Source organism: Pipistrellus hanaki (assembly GCF_964339955.1).
Source record: "Pipistrellus hanaki genome assembly, chromosome: 18".
Lineage (NCBI taxonomy): Eukaryota > Metazoa > Chordata > Mammalia > Chiroptera > Vespertilionidae > Pipistrellus > Pipistrellus hanaki.
The window spans coordinates 14,174,989-14,195,136 of record NC_140520.1 but is presented as its reverse complement, the minus strand read 5'-3'; the positions used below and the strand labels follow the sequence as shown (position 1 = coordinate 14,195,136).

At 53.4% G+C, this 20,148-nt stretch overlaps 2 protein-coding genes across 3 annotated transcripts in view; one reads left to right on the top strand and one right to left on the bottom strand.

Annotated features, from left to right (window-relative positions):
• METTL25B (methyltransferase like 25B) overlaps window positions 1–20,148 on the bottom strand; it is a 158,838-nt gene that overhangs the window by 129,714 nt on the left and 8,976 nt on the right. The window lies entirely within an intron of this gene.
• IQGAP3 (IQ motif containing GTPase activating protein 3) overlaps window positions 1–20,148 on the top strand; it is a 34,727-nt gene that overhangs the window by 5,700 nt on the left and 8,879 nt on the right. Inside the window, exons 4-27 of one of the 2 annotated variants that reach the window (XM_084866686.1) lie at window positions 237–314; window positions 918–994; window positions 1,621–1,688; window positions 1,779–1,892; window positions 2,089–2,267; window positions 2,749–2,827; window positions 3,303–3,466; window positions 4,454–4,541; window positions 5,430–5,593; window positions 6,944–7,101; window positions 8,604–8,725; window positions 8,824–8,987; window positions 9,934–10,024; window positions 10,826–10,993; window positions 11,086–11,225; window positions 11,319–11,489; window positions 14,930–15,013; window positions 15,154–15,225; window positions 15,327–15,396; window positions 16,314–16,522; window positions 17,561–17,713; window positions 18,010–18,173; window positions 18,525–18,749; window positions 19,605–19,745. In XM_084866686.1, coding sequence (XP_084722812.1) covers window positions 237–314; window positions 918–994; window positions 1,621–1,688; window positions 1,779–1,892; window positions 2,089–2,267; window positions 2,749–2,827; window positions 3,303–3,466; window positions 4,454–4,541; window positions 5,430–5,593; window positions 6,944–7,101; window positions 8,604–8,725; window positions 8,824–8,987; window positions 9,934–10,024; window positions 10,826–10,993; window positions 11,086–11,225; window positions 11,319–11,489; window positions 14,930–15,013; window positions 15,154–15,225; window positions 15,327–15,396; window positions 16,314–16,522; window positions 17,561–17,713; window positions 18,010–18,173; window positions 18,525–18,749; window positions 19,605–19,745 — 3,143 coding nt within the window. Of the gene's footprint in view, window positions 1–236; window positions 360–917; window positions 995–1,620; window positions 1,689–1,778; window positions 1,893–2,088; window positions 2,268–2,748; window positions 2,828–3,302; window positions 3,467–4,453; window positions 4,542–5,429; window positions 5,594–6,943; window positions 7,102–8,603; window positions 8,726–8,823; window positions 8,988–9,933; window positions 10,025–10,825; window positions 10,994–11,085; window positions 11,226–11,318; window positions 11,490–14,929; window positions 15,014–15,153; window positions 15,226–15,326; window positions 15,397–16,313; window positions 16,523–17,560; window positions 17,714–18,009; window positions 18,174–18,524; window positions 18,750–19,604; window positions 19,746–20,148 lie in introns of both variants that reach the window. The other variant, XM_084866685.1, reaches the window with a different exon arrangement.

Genomic DNA, 20,148 nt, shown 5'->3' with positions numbered 1-20,148 from the left:
TTCTAGGAAGCCTTACAAGATTGTTAATCCCACCCATGTGCCATCCTTCTCAAATATCCCTCTGGGTCACCCATTCCTGGTGATTCCTGTTGCTGTGTGTTTCTCTGTGTGGGAAGATGGGGCAGGACCTCTGGCTCCTCCAGCCACTTGAATCTCCAGGCTGTGGTCTTAGCTCTGCTCATAGGGGACTCTGACAACGGTGGCAATGGATTCTCTTCTCTTTTGTTCCCTTTCAGGCAACTGGCTTGCATTTCCGTCACACAGACAACATCAATTTTTGGCTCTCTGCAATAGCCCACATCGGTCTGCCTTCGGTAACACTGGGCCTCAAGATTGGGGTTCATCTTTACTATTCACCAGTGCGCACGCGCGCCCCCCCCCCCCCCATGCATATCCACTTTATCTCCCTGGGGCCCTTTAGCCTTCATCTCCATGTGTTTTCTATTTTAAATATATTTTTATTGATTTCAGAGAGGAAGGGAGGAGAGAAATAGAAACATCAATGATGAGAGAATCACTGATGGGCTGCCTCCTTTGCACCCCCTTTTGGGGATCGAGCCCACAACCTGGGCCTGGGCCCTGATCAGGAATCCAACCGTGATCTCCTGGTTCATAGGTTGATGCTCAACCACTGTGTCATGTCGGCCAGTCTCCATGTGTTTTCTAAGCTAACTTAATCTAAGACTTTAAGTTCTTGGGGCTGTGTGTCTGTGACTGGGTCTTGGCGTAGTATGTGTCACTGTAGCCTTTTACACTGGGCTGGCTGTTGGTGGTTGGGGGGGACTGACCTAGAAGCCCCAGGCAACAAGGAGCACACTCCCAGGTTGGAGAGGAAGAGCCATTCCTCAGCCCCCTCTCTCCATATCTGGTGGTGCTCAAAGGTGCCCTGTGTCAGTAACTGCTAGTTTCCCCTCCAGACATTCTTCCCAGAGACCACGGACATCTACGACAAGAAGAACATGCCCCGAGTGGTCTACTGCATCCATGCACTCAGGTGAGAGACCCCAAACTATCAACCTGATTGCTCTAGGTGGCTGCAGCCAACAACTGACAGCAGCAAATGCTGTAGCAGGAAGGATGGAGGGTAGACCATGGGGAGCACATCCCAGGAGAGGAAGGTTTTAGATCTGTGTGTTTGTGTTTAGATGCGTGTGCATGTTTGTGGGACACTTATGCATGACCTGTGTGGGTGAAGGAAAAGAGCATCCAGGGAAAGGCCTTCAGCTGGTGACACGTGACCCATAAGAGCAATTTGGTGTGAATGATTGACCAGTGCCTGTGTCCCGCCTGTCATCACTTCCTGGCTTAATTTCCAATGTCCTTTCAAGCCTCTGTGTCTTAAATCTCTTCATTATGCTCTTCCCACTCTCCATCTCCATCCGGTGACCCGCTATTGCTATCTGCCCTTACCTGTAAAGCCTTCCCAATCCCCAGATCTCCACAGCACCTTGTTACTCTTTTATAACAGTTACCTTGGGCTGACTTCCAGCAATCTCTTTCTGTGGATTGGGGGTGACTTGAGAGCAAGCATTGAGAGGTCTTCATCCCCAGGTCTCCTGCAAGCCCATGTGGGCAGCATGTCAAAATGAATAGGTTCCAATGCTTTCCATTCTTTCCCAGTCTATTCCTCTTCCGGCTGGGATTGGCCCCTCAGATCCATGATCTATACGGGAAAGTGAAATTCACAGGTAAGCCCAGTTCCTTCCCAACCACCACGGTTCTGGGCCAGCTCCTGGGGGTTCTGGGCCTGATGGAGGACACCTGTGGTATCATTGCAGCTGAGGAACTCAGCAACATGGCCTCTGAACTTGCCAAATACGGCCTTCAGCTGCCTGCCTTCAGCAAAATCGGGGGCATCCTGGCCAACGAGCTCTCAGTGGATGAGGCTGCAGGTAGGGACTGGGCTCTGCTCGGCTGAGGGTAGGCTCGGTGAGAATGGGAGGACTCTGAGCCTCACAGCTCTCGGGTGGATTCAGGATACCTCTCATCCTGGTTTGCGTGGCCTTTGTGGATGGAAAAGGGATGATGTCAGAGTAGCTTGCAGCTGGGCTGAGTGTGTTCTGACCTTGATTCCGTGGCCCCTACCAGTCCATGCAGCTGTTCTTGCTATCAATGAGGCAGTGGAGCGAGGGGTGGTCGAGGACACCCTGGCTGCCTTGCAGAATCCCTGTGCTCTGCTGGAGAACCTTCGAGAGCCTTTGGCAGTCATCTACCAGGAGCTGCTGGCCCAGGCCAAGATGGAGAAGGCTGCCAATGCCAGGAACTGCGTAAGGAGGAACCTTGGAATGCAGGGGCTAAGAAGCTGGGTGGCTTAGAAAACCTGAGTGAAACCAGGACTCCTGTGTGTTCTGTTTCTACGTTCCAAAGTTGCTTAGAGAAACAAACTTGTCAGTTATTTTAGAGAAATAGGAGAGGAACTCGGGAGAATAATGAGAATTCAAAAGATAAGATAGGAAAAGAGGTTCTGGGGGAGAGAGGGGAGATGGAGCTTCAGTGAGGGCTGAGAGAGAGAGACTCTGGAATGTAGAACGGAATGAGATTGGGCTGGGGATTCCAAAGGTTGGTTTGACTTAACTGTGTCAGTGCCAGAGGGTTGGACCCCACAATTTCCCCAGATTCCTCCCTACCAGGTTGACTTTTGGCCTTGGGAAGGCCTCCAGAAGAAGAAATAGGTATAGACAGGGAGGAAGGAGGAGGGGAAATTGGAATCGGCTTTCCCAGGTTCCCCTTGCAGTGTTGTATTTGCAGAATGATGGAGAAAGCCAGGACATCTATGACTGCTACCTAACTCAGGCGGAAATCCAGGGCAACATCAACCATGTCAATGGTAAGAGAGATGGGCCGGGAGGGCCGAAGGGGAAAGCTCCCAGGGTGAGCTCCTGCATCAGGAGGTGTGGGATGGTTCTCAGGCCAGAAGGCCCTATGGCCTCAATGGGACCAACTCTCATCTCAGGGAAAGATCAGAGTCAAGGCAGTGTGTGCTCTACTTTACCGCTATCAGTATCTGTCAAGGGGGCTCATGTTGGAATGAAGATTCATAGAGAGGACCATGGGGTCTTTCCAGGAGGGGATGTGGAACATGGATGGGGAGGAGATCAGGGCAGGAGGGGTGGGCTCAAGGTCTGGGAAAAGCTGTGCAGATCAAGCTGCAGAATTTGGGCTGGATTAGTTGGGCCCAGGAACTCAGGAAGCAGGAGGGCGGGTAACTGGGCCAGGGGAAGAGGGCAGACTTCTAGGGCTGGGCTGGGGATGGGGGCAGGGGGCTTCCCCACACTGTCCATTATGGAGTCTTGTCTTTTCAGTCCACGGGGCTCTGGAAGTTGTTGATGATGCCCTGGAACGGCAGAGCCCTGAAGCCTTACTTGAGGCCCTTCAAGACCCTGTCCTGGCCCTGCGAGGGGTGAGGAGAGAGTTTGCAGACTGGTACCTGGACCAGCTGAGCTCAGACAGAGAGCAGAAAGCACAGGTCAGGCTCCGTCTGTCACCTGCTCCTTCCTCTGACTGTAGGGTGGGGAGGGCCTCATACTTAGGTATCCCCTCTGTCAAGTCTTTGTATCCAGTAAGTGCTGACGACATGTTTAAGTCACCCCAAAGCTTAATGGACTAGCCCCGTGGTCGGCAAACTGCAGCTCGCAAGCCACATGCGACTCTTTGGCCCCTTGAGTGTGGCTCTTCCACAAAATACCATGACCTGGGCAAGTCTGTTTTGAAGAAGTAGCATTAGAAGTTTAAGTTTAAAAAATTTTGCTCTCAAAAGAAATTTCAGCCAAAACCGGTTTGGCTCAATGGATAGAGCATCGGTCTGTGGACTGAAAAGGTCCCGGGTTTGATTCCGGTCAAGGGCATGTACCTTGGTTGCGGGCACATCCCCAGTAGGGGTGTGCAGGAGGCAGCTGATCAATGTCTCTCTCTCATCGATGTTTCTAACTCTCTATCCCTCTCTCTTCCTCTCTGCAAAAAATCAATAAAATATATTTTAAAAAAAGAAGAAGAAATGATATATATAGTATAATTCTCTTAAAAAAAAAAAAGAAAGAAATTTTAATCGTTGTACTGTTGATATTTGGCTCTGTTGACTAATGAGTTTGCCGACCACTGGATTAGCCTGATCAGGTTCTGTTCTCTGATAATCTCCAAGTGACTGGGGGACCTAGCGGCAGTTCAATAGGTAGTGTTAGGCTCCCTGACTGCTGAATTGGGACCTCAGTTTAGTACTCTCATTGTCAATGCTGTTGACTTTCTCCCTGGCACTATTTATATTTGTGCTGCCTGTGTTGTTATTTCGGATGTTTGCTGGGTAATAGGTTGCCAGGGGTTAGAGATGGGTTAATACGGACAAGCGGTGGCAAGGACGGTGGGTGACTGGGTGGGTCTAGGAGCTCACGCTGACAGCTCCTAAAGCGTGCTCCTGGCTCCTGGAGGGCTCTTTCTACTGCTTCTCTTCCTCTTCCAGGAGCTGGGCCTCGTGGAGCTTCTGGAAAAGGAGGAGATTCAAGCTGGTGTGGCTGTTGCCAACATGAAGGGCGATCAAGAACAAGCCAGTGAGTCCTCTCCAGGCTGAGGTCTGGCCCGGATGTATCACAGGCTCTTGGAAGAGAATCTCACCCTCTGCCAGTTTCTGTAGCGCGGGGCAGACTGCTGCCTGGTGTTCCATCCTGGCAAGGCACTTCTCTCTTCTCCCACATAGTGTGCCCTGTTCCTGGTGCTGGGAGGGACACTAAGATACGTTCAGTAAGGCCTTCGACATAGTGGCAGTACCGCACCAGGCTGTCCTCCCAGGGGAGGCAAACTTCCAGGCATTTTGATGGTTTCAACTTGCTATCGTTCCTTTGCCTCCTGACATGTAGTGATCTCCCTGATGCAGTGACAGCAATGCACTGTGGGTGTTTTTGTATCCTTCTTTCTCCCCAGTGGCTTGTGTGCTCCTTGATGCCAGCGCCCATAAGTCCCAGTGTTTCAAAGCTAAAACCACACTGATGCACCATGCCTCCTTTTCTGCTTACTCCTGCCCTTTACTGCCCAGATGGCTCCACCTTGGAGCTGGTTTTTTACTACTCTGTTTTGTCATCCAGATTTGATCCACCCTGAACCCTTTGACTGACTCATTTTCGTCATGCTCGTAGCTTCCTGTCAGTGTTATGCTCTCCACCTAAAGCACTCATCTCTGCACGGCAACCACTCCGTGTTACCTGCTGAGCTACTCAGCTTCTAGTCCTCACACATTGCTTCTTCCAGAGCCTCTTCTTAAAGTGATCCACCCCCATTCCTCCTGAGCCTTTAGAAACACATTTTGAACCTAGCAGAATAGGTCTCAAGAGTAGCTACAAAGCCATTACCGCTCGGAGGTCCCCAGCAGACCCTAATTGGCCAGGAGAGGTGACACGGCTCCGAATGGCCAGCCCGTGCAGCTCTCCTGTCCCTCCCTGCAGTGCTCCAGGCTGTGCGGAGGATCAACAACGCCATCCAGAAGGGGGTGGCAGCTGACACCGTGAAGGAGCTGATGTGCCCTGAAGCCCAGCTGCCTCCTGTGTATGCCTTTGCCTCGGCAATGTACCAGCAGGAGCTGGCCGTGCTCCAGCGGCAGCAGCAGGGGGTAAGCCCCAGAAATGTGGGGATCAGGCCGTCAGCCCAGAGCACCCTCTGAGGGTCCCTCAGGGGCTAGTAGAGATTAGGGGAGGAAGGAGGGAGACCAGGCTTGCCCCCCTGAGTATAGTATAATAGTTACACCGAGCAAAAACTGTTTTACACACTCGTATATTCCTTCAAAGAAACCTATAAGGTAAGTATTTCCATTTAGAGATGAGGAAACTGAGGTGCAGAGGTTAAGTACCTTGCCCAACATAGATGTGACTGGCGATGCAGAACGAATGCTAAGCTCAATGTACTGGCAGCCCGTGCTTTGAACAGCTCTGCTGCCCCACTTCACCCCCGTCCATACAGCTGCTCTGAAATGGGGTGATGGGGCCCTTCCTCAGGGTGGCGGGCTCTTCGCAGTGTGTTAGCGGGTCTCGGCACAGACACAGGGAGGGAAGAGTAGGTGATGTAAGTGGAATAGGACTTCAGACCAGGGAAATGGAGAGAGCAGAGCTAGTAAGTCTGGGAAGGCTTCCTGGCCGAGAGGAAGAGAATCATACGTGCGCGCGCTCCCCCCCTCCCCCCAGGCTTTTATAGAGCATCGACTCCAGGCTTGACTCAGGAAGGGCACAGCCTCAGCACAGGAGATTATAGTGATGCAAACATAGTGACTAAGGTTGCGGACTTTCAAGCCAGGCTGACTGACTTCCATGTAGCTCTGCTACTTCCAGCCTCGTGACCATATAGTAAATGGGACAGTGATATATTTCATGAGTTAATATGTGCTTAGGAATGAACATGGCATGTAAGTGTTAGCTGCTGCTATTATTATTATTATTATTATTATTCACGATATTCTGTCTGTAGAGGACAGGAGGGTGCTCCAGACAGAGGGAAGAGCATAAGCAGATGTTTAAAAAGGAGGCGGACTGGGCAGGGAAGTGGGCCGGGGCCTTTGGGGGTGGGGGGTGCAGGGTGGCGGTGCCCACCGTGTCTTCCTGTCTGAGTGCCCGGGTCTCAGTGCAGTTCTCCGTGTGTAGGAGGGACCCGAACGGAGCTGGTAGAGCTCATGGGTTGAGTGTGGGCTCTGGAATCGGGCAGATGGGTTAACTTACATTGCTTGATTATGGGCTCATCTGTGAAGTGGGGATATTAATGATACCTACCTCATGGCTTGTCATGAAAATTAAATGATAATATGTGTGAAATACTTACACATTGAGCACACAGCCAGCATTCTCAGCTATTAAGTAGGAGTGTTAGTGAATGGGGTGTGGGATAGAGACCGGGAGATGGCAGAGTCTTGGGGGCAGGATGGCAGGTGGGCCCCTGGCATTCACCCCTCCCCTCCCCCGCCTCCCCGTTGTAGGAGCTGGGCCAGGAGGAGCTCTTCGTGGCTGTGGAGATGCTCTCCGCCGTGGTCCTGATTAACCAGGCCCTGGGGGCCAGGGACGCCAGCGGCGTCTGGAGCGGCCTGGTGAGCCCCGCCACGGGCCTGGGCGAGGTGGAAGGCGAGAACGCTCAGCGGTGAGAGAGGGTCGGCCCCGTGTTGAGAGGGAGGGGAGGCGGGATGTGGGACTAGCCTTCGGCGTGGTGGCCTGTTCTCCCAGGAGTGGTGGGGCACCGTCACCCCCCTCCTCCACTTAGTCACTCTTGCGTCGCAAAGATTTGAGTTCCTGCTCGTGTGCCAGGCCCTGTGCTACGTGCTGGGAAGCCACAGTGAACAAAACGAAGTTTGCTGTCCTCAGATTTACATGTTAGGAGGGGAGGCAGATAAAAACCAAACCCGTCAGATGATTGGAAGAGAGGAGTGTGGTGAGAATGAAACAGGACACTGGGTAAGGGGGGGTGTGGGAGGGCAGTTTGTCTGTTTCAGAGTGTGGTTACGGGAGGCCCCTTTGGTAAAGGGGTCATTTTGAGAGGGACCTTCAGGGCATAAGTGAGACTATCAGGGCACAGGCCCTAGAAGTGTACTTGGTGTATCCGGAGCACAGCAGGAAGCCACCTGGCAGAGCAGAGTGAGCACAGGAGAATGGTGGGAGATGGAGCCACAGAGGCCAGCTCAGCAGAAGTGGCTCAGGGGTTGAGCATCAACCTATGAACCAGGAGGTCACAATTCAATTCCCAGTCAGGGCTCGATCCCCAGTGCGGGGTGTGCAGGAGGCAGCCAATCGATGATCATCTCTCATCATTGATGTTTCTATTATTCTCCCCCTCCCTTCCTCTCTGAAATCAATAAAAATATATTAAAAATAAATAAATAAAAATATCAAAAAGTAGCAGAGGCCAGACAACTAGCTGTGGCTTTCACTTCAGTGAGGAAGGAAGGCAGAGGAGGGTTTGAACGAGGAGGGAGGTGATTTGGATCCTCTGGCTGCTGTGCTGAGCATGGACTGCAGGTTGGAAGGGGAGAAGCCGGGAGACCTGTTAGACCTCTGTTGGAGTGATCCAGGCAGAGGCGATGGAGGCTTGGCCTAGGCCAGTAGCCGGGGAAGTGGTGAAAAGGAATCAGATTTGATATATACATTGACAGTTGAACTGCATATGTAGTGGGTACGGGATGTGAGAGAGAGTGGATCCATATGACTCCCAGATTTTTGGCCTGTGCGGCTGAAGTGGATAATTTCTGAGAGGGAAGGGCTGTGGGAAGCACAGGTTGAGCAGGGGGATCAGGAGGTCAGGTGTGAGCTGGGGGATTTGAGGTGCTCATCAGGCATTCACACGGACATGCCAAGGGGGCAGCGGGGGCTTATGCGTGGGCTTGAGGCGTGCTTTGGGGAGTGAGGAGAATCTGGTGCTTCAAGCCATGAGATGAGATGAGGTCACCAAGGGAGAAAGGAGGGCTCGAGGCTGAGCCTGGGGATACTCCAGTGTTGAGAGGTCACGGAGGGACCAGCAGAGGAGGCTGCGAGTAGCGGGTGAAGAGAGAAGAGAACCAGGAGGCTGATATCCTGGAGGCCAGGAGGGAAGTCGGTCGGGAGTCCCCCTGATTCTGGCTGACGGTGCCCTTGTTGCTCGCCTGCTGCCAGTTACTTTGATGCGCTGGTGAAGCTGCGACAGGAGCGTGGGGCGAACGGGGCCTTCTTGAGCTGGAATGACTTGCAGGCCACTGTGAGCCAGGTCAACGCCCAGGTCCAGGAAGAGACCGATCGTAAGTGGAGCCTGGGGCAGGGGGAGGATGGCCGCTGCGGGGAGCCCTGTCTCTTAGCCATAGGTCTGGGCCCCCGCCCACCTCGCCCTCTTTCCCAGAGGTCCTCGCGGTCAGTCTCATCAATGAGGCTCTGAACCAGGACAGCCCTGAGAAGACCTTATCCGCCCTGCTGCTTCCCTCAGCCGGTTTGGAAAATGTCAGCCTCCCTGTCGCCCCTCGGTACCATCTCCTCCTCGTGGCAGCCAAAAGGCGGAAGGCCCAGGTGAGGTTTGGGCTGTCTGGGTTGGTCATCAGAGCAGGAAGGACATCCCTTGTGGATAGGACTGTAGCCAGTATGCATCATGGGACAGTCCCTTCTGGGGAGGGGGTAGGAAGGGTGTGACCTGGCCATGGAGGAGATGGCCACCAGACGCTCTGGTTGCCAGCACAGCAGTGAGGCCTTGTGCGGGGACAAGCACAGGCCTGGGAGCCAGAGAGCTGGGTTAGACATGTTCTGCTCTGACATTAGCGACCATGTGACCTCTAGCAAATCTCTAATGACTCTGAGCTCCGCTTATCCTTCTACATAATAAGAGCTAATATGCTAATTAGACCAAACAGCAGAACGACTTACCGGACGAAGTCAGGGCTGCGAGGGCCAAGTCCCTTGCATGAATTTTGTGCTTCAGGCTTCTAGTTCATCTATGAAATACTACATGCCCTGGTCCTACATACCTCCTGGAATGGGGGTAAAAATAAAATGAATTAAAAAATGTGGCACTTTGTGTGGTAGAGAAGGTTGGGAAGGAGAAGGTAAAGGTCAGGATCGGATGGGCCTAAGAAGGCGTGAAGCAGGGTAATGGGGAGCAGGGCAGGCAGGCGAGTCTCCAGTGTTGGCTCTCTCTGGACATGGCTCAGGCATTGGGCAGGGAAGTGAGCTGTTGACAGGGTGGTGGGTACTGAGGTAAGTGTGAGAGTTCTGGGGATGCTGTGGCCAAGCTGAGATGATGTTGGGGGGAGAAGCAGGGAGCAAACCTGAAAACAGGTGGAAAGAAACCTGAGGGCAGCAGTCCCACGGGGCACAGGCCATCCCTAAGCAAGGCGGGAGGAGAGCAGGGGTGACTGCTGTCCCCGTGGCTCCCAATGTCAGCCTGCAGTGGGGGCCCCTGGGCGGCTGGACCTGGGAACCAGGGAGACCACCTGGGCTCTTCTATCTCTCAATTTCCCAGGGGACAAGGGATCCGGGAGCTGTGCTGTGGCTGGAAGAGATCCGCCAGGAAGTGGCCAGAGCCAACCAGGACACACACACAGCTCAGAGGAGTAAATGGCCGGGCAGGGGGCAGCAGGGTGGAGGGGAGGGGAGGAGCTGTGGGCTCGGCAGGAGCCCAGATAACCAGGGCCTCCCCAGCCACCTCCATCTCCCTTTCAGCCTCTTCGGGGAAGTGGGCTGGAATCAGAACAGAAGGGTTGCTGCTTAGACCATAGCTTGGATTTCCCAGCAGTCACTGGGCAGGACAACCTCAGGGGTGGAGAGTGCGATGTCTCCCCATTGCCTCCTTCTATGCGGCACTTCCCCCCACAATGTGAGCATGTGAAATCAGGTGGGGGCCAAAGAGGTGTACTATTCGCTATTGTACCCATCAGCCCTGGCTATAGAGCGTTTAGTCTTGAGTGTAAAGAAGTCCTGGTTTTGAGGAAAAATAGGCAGGATCAGTGCCAATAGACACAAACATGTTAGCTTTCAGTGTCTGGAGTCCCTTTGTCCATCTGTCTGTGAGTGACTGGAAGGCAGGTGCTGCATCTACCACCTCCACTTCTTGGACTTTATTTTCTTCCTAAGAAACTGTTCTGGGGTTCTGTGCCCATATCCTGGCCTTGACCTTCTGTACCAGCTGACTTTTACCCAGCTCACCCTACGCTGCCTCTCCGGGAAGCCTTCCTTGACTGCGGTCTTTTCTTCAAGCACAGCTGTGTCTGCATCCATCCTGGGATAGTCCCTGTCTTCTCCATCACACGGGGTGTTTCTGTGTCCTCCTCCGAGTCCCTTACCGGTGGGCAGGACAGGGCCCATGGGGAGGACTTGGGGAAGAATTGACCAGGCCTTTCTGATGCCCTTGCCAGTGGCTCTTGGTGTGGCCGCCATCAACCAGGCCATTAAGGAGGGCAAAGCAGACCAGACAGAGCGGGTGCTGAGGAACCCCAATGTGGCCCTCCGAGGGGTGGTTCCTGACTGTGCCGACAGCTACCAGCGAGTCCTGGAAGGCGCCATGGCAAAGAAGAGGCGCCCAGGTAATGGCCCTAGCCTGACCCCCTATTCTCAGCCTTCCTTAGCCACCTCTTGCCTCTACCGACCTTTCTCTGCTTACTTGGCTCCTGCTTAGGGGACACAGCCTTCTGGGTTCAACATGACATGAAGGATGGCACCGCCTACTATTTCCACCTCCAGACCTTTCAGGGGACCTGGGAGCGCCCCCGGGGCTGCTGCCTCAACACCTCCCACCTGACGCGGGAGGAGATCCAGGTTGGCGGGGCCCCTGCAAGGGAGGAGACCATGGGTGAGGGATCCCCTGCGAGAGAAGCTTCCACCCACCGGCTCTCTCTTCCGCCTCCACAGTCAGCCGTCACCAAGGTCACTGCTGCCCACGACCGCCAACAGCTCTGGAAGGCCAACGTCGGCTTTGTCATCCAGCTCCAGGCCCGCCTCCGCGGCTTCCTGGTTCGGCAGAAGTTTGCTGAGCGCTCGCACTTTCTGAGGACCCGGCTCCCAGCCGTCATCAAGATCCAGGTGCTGGGTTCTAGCTTTCTCCGCCTTCAGGGCCTGAACTTATCTGAGCTTCGTGGTTCCCTCTGACTTACTTAAAAAAAAAAAAAAATATATATATATATATATATATATATATATATATATATATATATATATAATTTATTTTTAATTTATTTAATATTTTCATTTATTATTTATTATATTATTTATTATTTAAAAGATATATATATCTTTTTATTGATTTCAGAGAGGGAAGGAGAGAGAAAAACATCAATGATCAGAGAGAATCATTGATTGGCTGCCTCCTGCACACCCCCTACTGGGGATTGAGCCCTCAACCCAGGCGTGTGCCCTGACCGGGAATCGAACCTCTACCTTCTGGTTCACAGGGCGACACTCAACCACTGAGCCATACCAGCCGGGCCCTTGCTACTTCCTTTTTGCTGAGTGGGTTTGGGATGGTCTTTTGGCCTCTGAACATACTGGTGAAGAGCGTGGATTAGGCCCTAGACCACTTGGGTTTGCATTCCAGCTCTCTCCCTTGTGACAGGTTACTCCTGCTGTTTCTTCGTATGAAGAACAGAACCTGAAATGGTAGCACCACCTTAGAGGGTGTAGTGAGGACTCAGTGAGATGATATCTAAAGTGCTTTAAATTAGTGCCTGAGTTTAGGTTACAGGAGGACTTCCTGTTAGAATAGGAGGAATGAAGAAAGGCAGTGGTTAAACAGAAAGAGGCGGAATAGCTCTTAGGGAAAGAACTTCTGCCCTTTATCTTTAGTCGGTCCTTCCCAGTCTTATTCTTGCAAGAATAAGGGGGTCTGGCCTAAGTCCTGGGAGAGAGGGGGAGGTGGCACAGAGCCTTGGGCCCCCTGCCTTCCAGCTCTGGAGAAAAGAGATTCAGAAACGAGCCTGCTTGGGTGTGAGACTGTAACCTCAGGCTGGGCACTTTACAAGCCAGGAGTGATGGGAGCTGAGCAAAGAGAGACCTCCCCAGGTAGATGCGACCTGGAGGGCCTCATGGAGGTGTTGGCAGTGTAAAGATACTTTATTTAATGAACATCTCTGAACGCCTGGCATCTGCAAAGGCTGCCACTGGGCACTGGGCAGGGGTGGGAGATGGGTGTGAGACAGCTCATTGGTCACTGGAATACAGCTGACATTAGACGTTGTGATAGTAGAGGCAAAAAGACAACCTCAGAGCATCCCAGATGCACAGGCTGAGACTGGGAAATGGCCCTCGATTATGGATTATGATGTAGGGCATGTGGGCGGTAATTGAGAACTCAGGCTTTGGAGTCAGAGGCTGGAGTTTGCCTCCTGGTCCTATTATTTCTGGGTCCTGTGACCTCGAGCACCTTAGCTCAGCCCTCACCAGCATTCAGTTTCCTCGTTCATTATGATGGCAGTCATCTAATGTGAGGATTAGGTAGGAAAATTACATGTAGCACACCGTTCAGCAGGCGCTCCATCGGTGGTAGCCATTATGAGCTGCTATATTTCAGGGCATCAGTCCCAGAACTTGATACAGAACCTTAGTCATCAACATTTAGTGAGGTCTGAATCATAGGGATTCCTCCTATGAGCCTGGGCTGGAATTTCACACCAACTCTCCAAGGAGCCAAAAAAAACCACATGGACAGTGAGAGGAGGACAGGCATTTGCTACCGGTGCTGGTGCCGTCAAAGTCTGGCCTAAGCCCTGGGAGATAGAGAGGGGGAGGTGGCACAGAGCGATGGAGAAAAGAGATTCAGAAACGAGCCTGCTTGGGTGTGAGACTGTAATCTCTCCCGAACGCTCTGGCCTTGGTCAGGACCCAGTCCGAGTCCTAAATTCCAACAATCCAGGTTGCGAGGCCCCCGGTTAAGGAGGAGCCACTTGTGTCCTTTACTCGGCAGCTGTCCAGAGGGTATGCCAGGCAGTACCTGAGGTGGGAGAGGAAGGAGTGATGAGGAAAGACATGAAAATGGGGCCTCCCGCCGAAACCGGTTTGGCTCAATGGATAGAGCGTCGGCTTGGGGACTGAAAGGTCCCTGGTTCGATTCCGGTCAAGGGCATGTACCTTGGTTGCGGGCACATCCCCAGTAGGGGGTGTGCAAGAGGCAGCTGATCGATGACTCTCTCTCATCGATGTTTCTAACTATCTCTCTCCCTTCCTCTCTGCACAAAATCAATAAAATATATTTAAAAAAAAGAAAAAAGAAAATGGGGCCTCCGGGGTCACTCCAGCCAAGCTGGCTCTTACATCCTGTCCCAGCAGAGGGGCAGTGCAATCCTTAGGCTGGGGAAGGCCTGGCCAGGAGAGATGGCCTAGAGAAGGGCTGGGAGGACATTGGCTGAAGGGGATGCTCATAACCCACCAGACGTCAGCGTTATCAGTGGTAGAGTGTATGCCAGGGCTGGAGCGCCCGGGAGGAATTTGATTGGGCCCTAAAGGAGGAGGAATTTCAGAGGGTAGAGATAAGGCTGGAGTGGGGGGTGGAGGGAGTGGTGGTGGTGAGGCGGAGCATAAGCAAAGATTCAGGGACAGAAAATCATAAAGCATGATTAGAAGAAAGTGAAGTATCTGGAGCGGCTAGAATCCTTAAGAAGGTAGAGACCAATGAAAAATTCAGATGGGAGTGTGGGGTCAGATGGATGAGAACTTCTGGGAGCTTCGGGGCTGAGAGAGACATAGTCCAAGTGGTTCTTTAGGAAAATGAGCGTCACACAAGCTTGGGGTGAAAGGGAAGAGGCCCCTGGTAAGTAGACCGAAACAGAAGGGAGCCGTGAGATCTGTGTCTTAGAGACCAAAGCGGGTGTGGTTTATGGAGGAGGGAGGTCACTTGAACCCTTCGTAGCAGACCAGTCATGGGGAGAGGCCATTAGACTGACAGCTGAATTACTGGGGACCTCGGAGGGAAGATTTACTTAGAGCTGCATGGTGTAGTTGTAAAGAGAAGTGTGAGCTGAGAGTGTCAGTGACCTGTACCCACTGGTAGAGGTGGAGGGCACGCAGCTCTGTGCCCGTGCACACTTCACACCCATGCCGCCGTGTGCCTCCAGACGGTGCACGTGAGGGCTGACGGGGAGTGTGATGTCTGTGGGTGGGCTCAGTGCGTGGGTGAGTGTATCTGGGGAGGACATGGTGCATGGTTTGCTTAAGTTGGTGAGTAGGTGTGTGCTTTATTAATTTCTTCTAAGCTTGAACCTTAGTTACGTTTCTGCGAGGAGGTGTTGGTGAGCATGGGTACGTGTGCTTGGTTGTATAATGCGAGCTGGTACCAGGGAACGTGGCAGAGGGCATGGCTGGCTTTGTGCCAGTGGCTGGCCTCCCCCGTGAAATTCGGAGTTCTTGGGGAACAGGGCCAGTCTCCCCGTCTCCCTCCACTCTCCCTAGAGAGCCCAGGACAAGCTTGTCTATAAGCCTCTCAGGCCAACAGGGAGCAGGCAGGGTTAATTCTTTTCTCTCCTAACGTGCAGGCTCACTGGCGGGGTTACAGACAGAGGAAGGCGTACTTGGAACGGTTGCAGTATTTAAAAGCAAACGTCGATGCCGTCATCAAGGTAGCGGGCATGCTTCGGCCAGGTCCCTGTCCCTCTGGAAAAATCCCCCGAGGGCAGTCTTTCAGCCCTGTCACTGACTTGTGATCTCGGGAGGTGGCTGAAGTGTCCTGGGTCTGAGGGCAGTGTGTCTCCTTCCCCAGATCCAGGCTTGGGCCCGGATGTGGGCAGCTCGGAGGCAATACCGGAGGCGACTGGGCTACTTCCAGAAGAATGTGAGTGTCGTCCTCCTCGCCCTGTCCCTATTCCCAGCCGTTACCCCGGAAACCAGGGCGAGGGCGGTCAGTGATCCCTTTCCTGTCCGTGTTCACGGCAGGTTAACGCTGTGGTGAAGATCCAGGCCTTTTTCCGAGCGAGGAAGGCCCGGGACGACTACAGGATGCTGGGTGAGCTGCCCGGCCGTGCTCTGCGCCGTGAGGGAGCTGCCCGGTTTCCCTCCTCTGTGTCTGGTGTCTTGGCTGCGCGAGTCTGGTGGTTTTCAGGGAAAATGTCACCCCACCCCACCACTTGCAAAGTGGGGTCCTGGCGAAGTTATCGGGCCCTCTGAGCCCTTTCCTCTCATTGGCTGCTGCTGTCCCAAACCTCCAGCCTGCCTTAGGGCCTGGAGTGGGCAGGACAGTGAGCAGATGCCCCTGGCTTGGGGCATCCCCCAGTTTGATGAGAGAGACGGGGATCCCCCCAGAGTCAGGCAGGTCTAGATACTGCTCCTGGGGCTGCACAGCAGGTAAGGGGGAGGTACAGGTTGTCTGCAGGAATGTTGAATGGGTGTGGTGACAGAAGCCGCCCTGCCCACCCCAGTAGCAGAAAGCCTGCTCACGGGACAGCTCCTCTGATCAGGTGCATTAGATTCCAGGCTCTCATTATCTTCCTGTTGCTACCGCCAAAGCCACCCGGAAAGAAAAGGACCTTCCTTAGGCTGATAGGTGAAAATGAACTTGGGATGAAGGATGAGAACAAGTTAGCTCAGCAGAAGTGGGTAGTAAATCGGAATAGGTGGGCCCAGAGGTATCATCCGAGGGAGCTGGGGCTCTGACTTTGGCGTGGCCATCACTAGGATAGGCCCCTATTGGGGGTGAGTCCACCGGCATGGGAGGACAGCTCGTCCTCATCATGCCTGGTTAAGGAGGAGGTCAGGGACAGGACCGATTGGGAGGCTGCCCATTGTCCTCCAGCTACAGGCAGAACCACAGGGGGTCTGGGGCCTGTTGGCTGTAACCAGATGGGGGACTGAGGGTAGCATGACTAGGGTAGGGGGTGGGTGGTGAGCGCATTCTGATCCTGATGCCTCTTTCCTTCCTGCCAGTCCACACGCCCCACCCCCCGCTCAGCGTGGTGCGCAGATTTGTCCACCTCTTGAATCAAAGCCAGCAGGACTTTTTGGCTGAGGCAGAGCTGCTAAAGCTCCAGGAAGAGGTGGTCAGGACGATCCGGTCCAACCAGCAGCTAGAGCAGGACCTCAACCTCATGGACATCAAGATTGGCCTGCTGGTGAAGAACCGGATCACCCTGCAGGTGAGGGGCCTGCCCCGAATCCGGCTGCTTCTGGAGCCGTGAGAGTGACACTCTGTGGTTGCCAATCCGCTATTGTTAAGTGTCTGGATTTCATCTCCTTGCTCAGGTCCCTGGTCCAGGGGTCCTCTGCCCTCGTAATTTGTTGGACACGTGATATAGTAGAAAGAGCATTGGACATGCAATTGGAATGCCTGGCTCTGCCGATGCCAGGCACTGTGGGCTGGTGATTAACCTCTGAGTCTGTTTCCTCGTTAGTAAAGTGGGAATAACGAGAGGGCCCACCTCACCGGGCCAAATGTAGAGATAGATAGCTCCTTAAACTCTAACTTACCATACAATCACGCAGGGGTGGGATAGAAATGGTATCTCCACTTAAATTTGTATAACAGTCCAATAGGAACTAACAGGGGAGCATTTTAGGTCTTGCTTCCTGGTAATTATTATCAGTTTTGGTTCAAATAAATTCAAAAAAGAAGAAGAAGAACTAACAGCAAAACCAGTAGACATGCCAAAGTCAGTTTGGCTCAGTGGATAGAGCATCGGCCTGCGGACTCAATGGTCTCAGGTTCGATTCCGGACAAGGGCATGTACCTTGGTTGTGGGCACATCCCCAGTAGGAGGTGTGCAGGAGGCAGTTGATTGATTTTTCTCTCTCATCGATGTTTTTGACTCTCTATCCCTCTCCTTTCCTCTCTGTAAAATAGCAATAATATATATTAAAAAAAAAAAAAAAACCTAAAAAAAACACCCAGTAGACATGATGCCTCAGCCTGGCAACCCAGTTCTCTCTGGGGACTCACCCTGTGAGAGCAGGGGTGCCAGGTGGAGTTTTGGGGCAGAAGGAGGGGCCCCTCCTCACCCTAGAACTGCTTAGCTCCCTTGGCTCACGCCTTAAAGACCTTGAACAGCAGAAAGCCCTGGTTCTTCCAGCCGCTGATTCTAGACCATATGTTCTGTGCTCCGTGCTGGCCCGGGCTGGTTGTGTCATCCGCTCTCCTCCCCACCTCCTCCCTTTCCTCTCCCCCCGCTCCCCCGCAGGAGGTGGTCCTCCACTGCAAGAAGCTGACCAAGAAGAACAAGGAACAGCTGTCGGACATGATGGTTCTGGACAAGCAGAAGGGACTAAAGGCGCTGAGTAAAGAGAAACGGCAGAAGCTAGAAGCTTACCAGCACCTCTTTTACCTGCTCCAGGTGAGCAGAGGACTTTGGAAGGAGATGTCTCCACCATCTCCTGAGGCTCTGGGACCTTGAGGCCTGCCAGTGCTTTTGCCTCCGTGTGAGGTGTCCTTTCCCATAGTCCTAATGCCTCCCCCTCACCCCCCGACAAAGGGACTGTTCCTCCCATTTGTCTGCAATGCTTCTGCACCCCTGAGAAAACGTGACAGCGCTTTCTCCATTCCAAGTTCTCATCAGGAAAACCGTCCTTTCTCTGATCCTGGTCCTTGAGGTTCGTGAGCAGTCATGCCCGTCTCCCCCATTGCTTGCAGACTCAGCCCATCTACCTGGCCAAGCTGATCTTCCAGATGCCGCAGAATAAAACCACCAAGTTCATGGAGTCCGTGATTTTCAGTCTGTACAACTATGCCTCCAACCGCCGCGAGGCCTATCTCCTGCTCCAGCTGTTCAGGACGGCGCTCCAGGAGGAAATCAAGTAGGTTTTCCGGATGCAAAGGAAGGGGAAGAGCACAGGTTAGGAGATGCCGCTGTTGGTTCCTTCACAAGGCAGCCATTTGTTGAGGGTTGAGGCTAGAAATGGAATCAGAAGACCTCTTTTCTGTGCCTCCCGTGGAGTGGCTGTCAGACATCTCCTAGGATAGCACAGCAGGAGGACATGGGCTGACACCTTCGCACAAAAGATGAGCTGGAGATAACAGGTCATTTCTAGGAGGAGGGACACCGGAGCAGGCTTCAAAGAGCCAAAAATCTCAACAAGGAAAAGCAACTGTTTGTCCTACACAGGCAGGAGGCCAGCTTCAATGACCTCTTGAACTTCCTCCCATAGGGCAAAGGTAGAACAGCCCCAGGACATGGTGACAGGCAACCCAACTGTGGTGAGGCTGGTGGTGAGATTCTACCGTAACGGGCGCGGACAGAGCGCCCTGAGGGAGATCCTGAGCAAGGTAATCCAGGACGTGTTGGAGGACAAGATGCTGAGCATCCACACGGACCCGGTGCACATCTACAAGAGCTGGGTCAACCAGACCGAGGCCCAGACAGGGCAGCGCAGGTGAGAGGTGGGCAGAGGACAGAGGGAGAGCTCTCTTTGATCTGCTCTGTCTTGGGCCCCACGGGGGGAAGCGTGGGTGTGCTTTGAAGGTGGCATGTAAATGAGCATGCTGATTATTCAAATGCAACACCAGCCCTATAGGTTGAAATAAGGTAGCCTTTCAGACCTCCTTTGGTAATTACTGTGGGACTGACGCAAATGACACTGGACCTGGTGTGCTTAACATAGAAAGAGCAGCACAGATGAGTTTGCAGATTTGTCTAATTGCTGTGTCAGTGCCGGTGAATGATATGTCAGATTTGTTAGGAGTTGGGATATGGACTCCTTATTGATAGGGGTATAGATGAATATCCAGATTTATGATGAATAGGCAGATGAGATAGTGGAGAAACAGGTTGGCCTTACAGAATGGAGGCATTACTCAGATGCGTAGGTACTAGGGAAGGGAGCCATGGAGGAGGGCAGGCAGTGCTGGTGGCTTCTCGCGGTGGCGCACAGGCCCTGGCCCAGCTTTCCCTGTTGCTCTGACTGCCAAAGCCTAAGTGCCCGCAGCCCTGGTGTCCTCAGTTCCTCTCGGGAGACTTCCCACAGGCCCCAGGTTCTCCGTTCTCTTCTGCACTTTTCCACCTCCCGTGGCTATTCCAGCCCTTCCTTTACTTTCCACTCACATGGACCCGGTCCCTTCTGAGTCCTTTTCCTTATTTTGGCCAGATCCCCTGAAGCATGCTGGGCGGCCCTTAGCACGTGTGTGCATGCAATCCTGTTGTTAGATGAAGAGCTTAAGGGAGAAGACCTTAGGAGGAGAGGCCCTGGGAGGGGGACTCTGGCCGATACCTTGTCTCTCTCTGCCCACAGCCACCTCCCCTACAGCGTCACCCCAGAGCAGGCCTTGAGCCACCCTGAGGTCCAGAGACGACTGGACATCTCCCTTCGCAGCCTCCTCGCCGTGACCGACAAATTCCTCGTAGCCATCATCTCGTCTGTGGACCAAATTCCGTATGTGCAACAGCCCGCCCCGCCCCGGCCAGGCTGTGATGGGAAGAGCAGAGCAGTCCTGAGGGGTGGGCAGGACGAAGGGATGTGGCTGGGGGTGCCCTAGGGCTTCTAGGAGGTGCAGGGAGAGAGTGCACAGACACCCTGCCAGAGGCTGAGCTGGAATCCAGACGCAGGTCTGCATGTGGCCTGTCAGGACTCACTGGAGCCACAGAGGAAACATCAAGTGATTATGGGGACATATTATTGTATGTATGTTCTTCACAGGCCCGGTGGGAAACTGAGAGCCTAGTGGGTGAGGGCCCTGGTCTGGGGTTACGGACACAGGGCATGAGGGAGGGACAAGACCCAGAGATGTTTGGGGGAGGGCATCGGGGAGCTGGCTGTGGAGGGTCCGTGCTGGTGC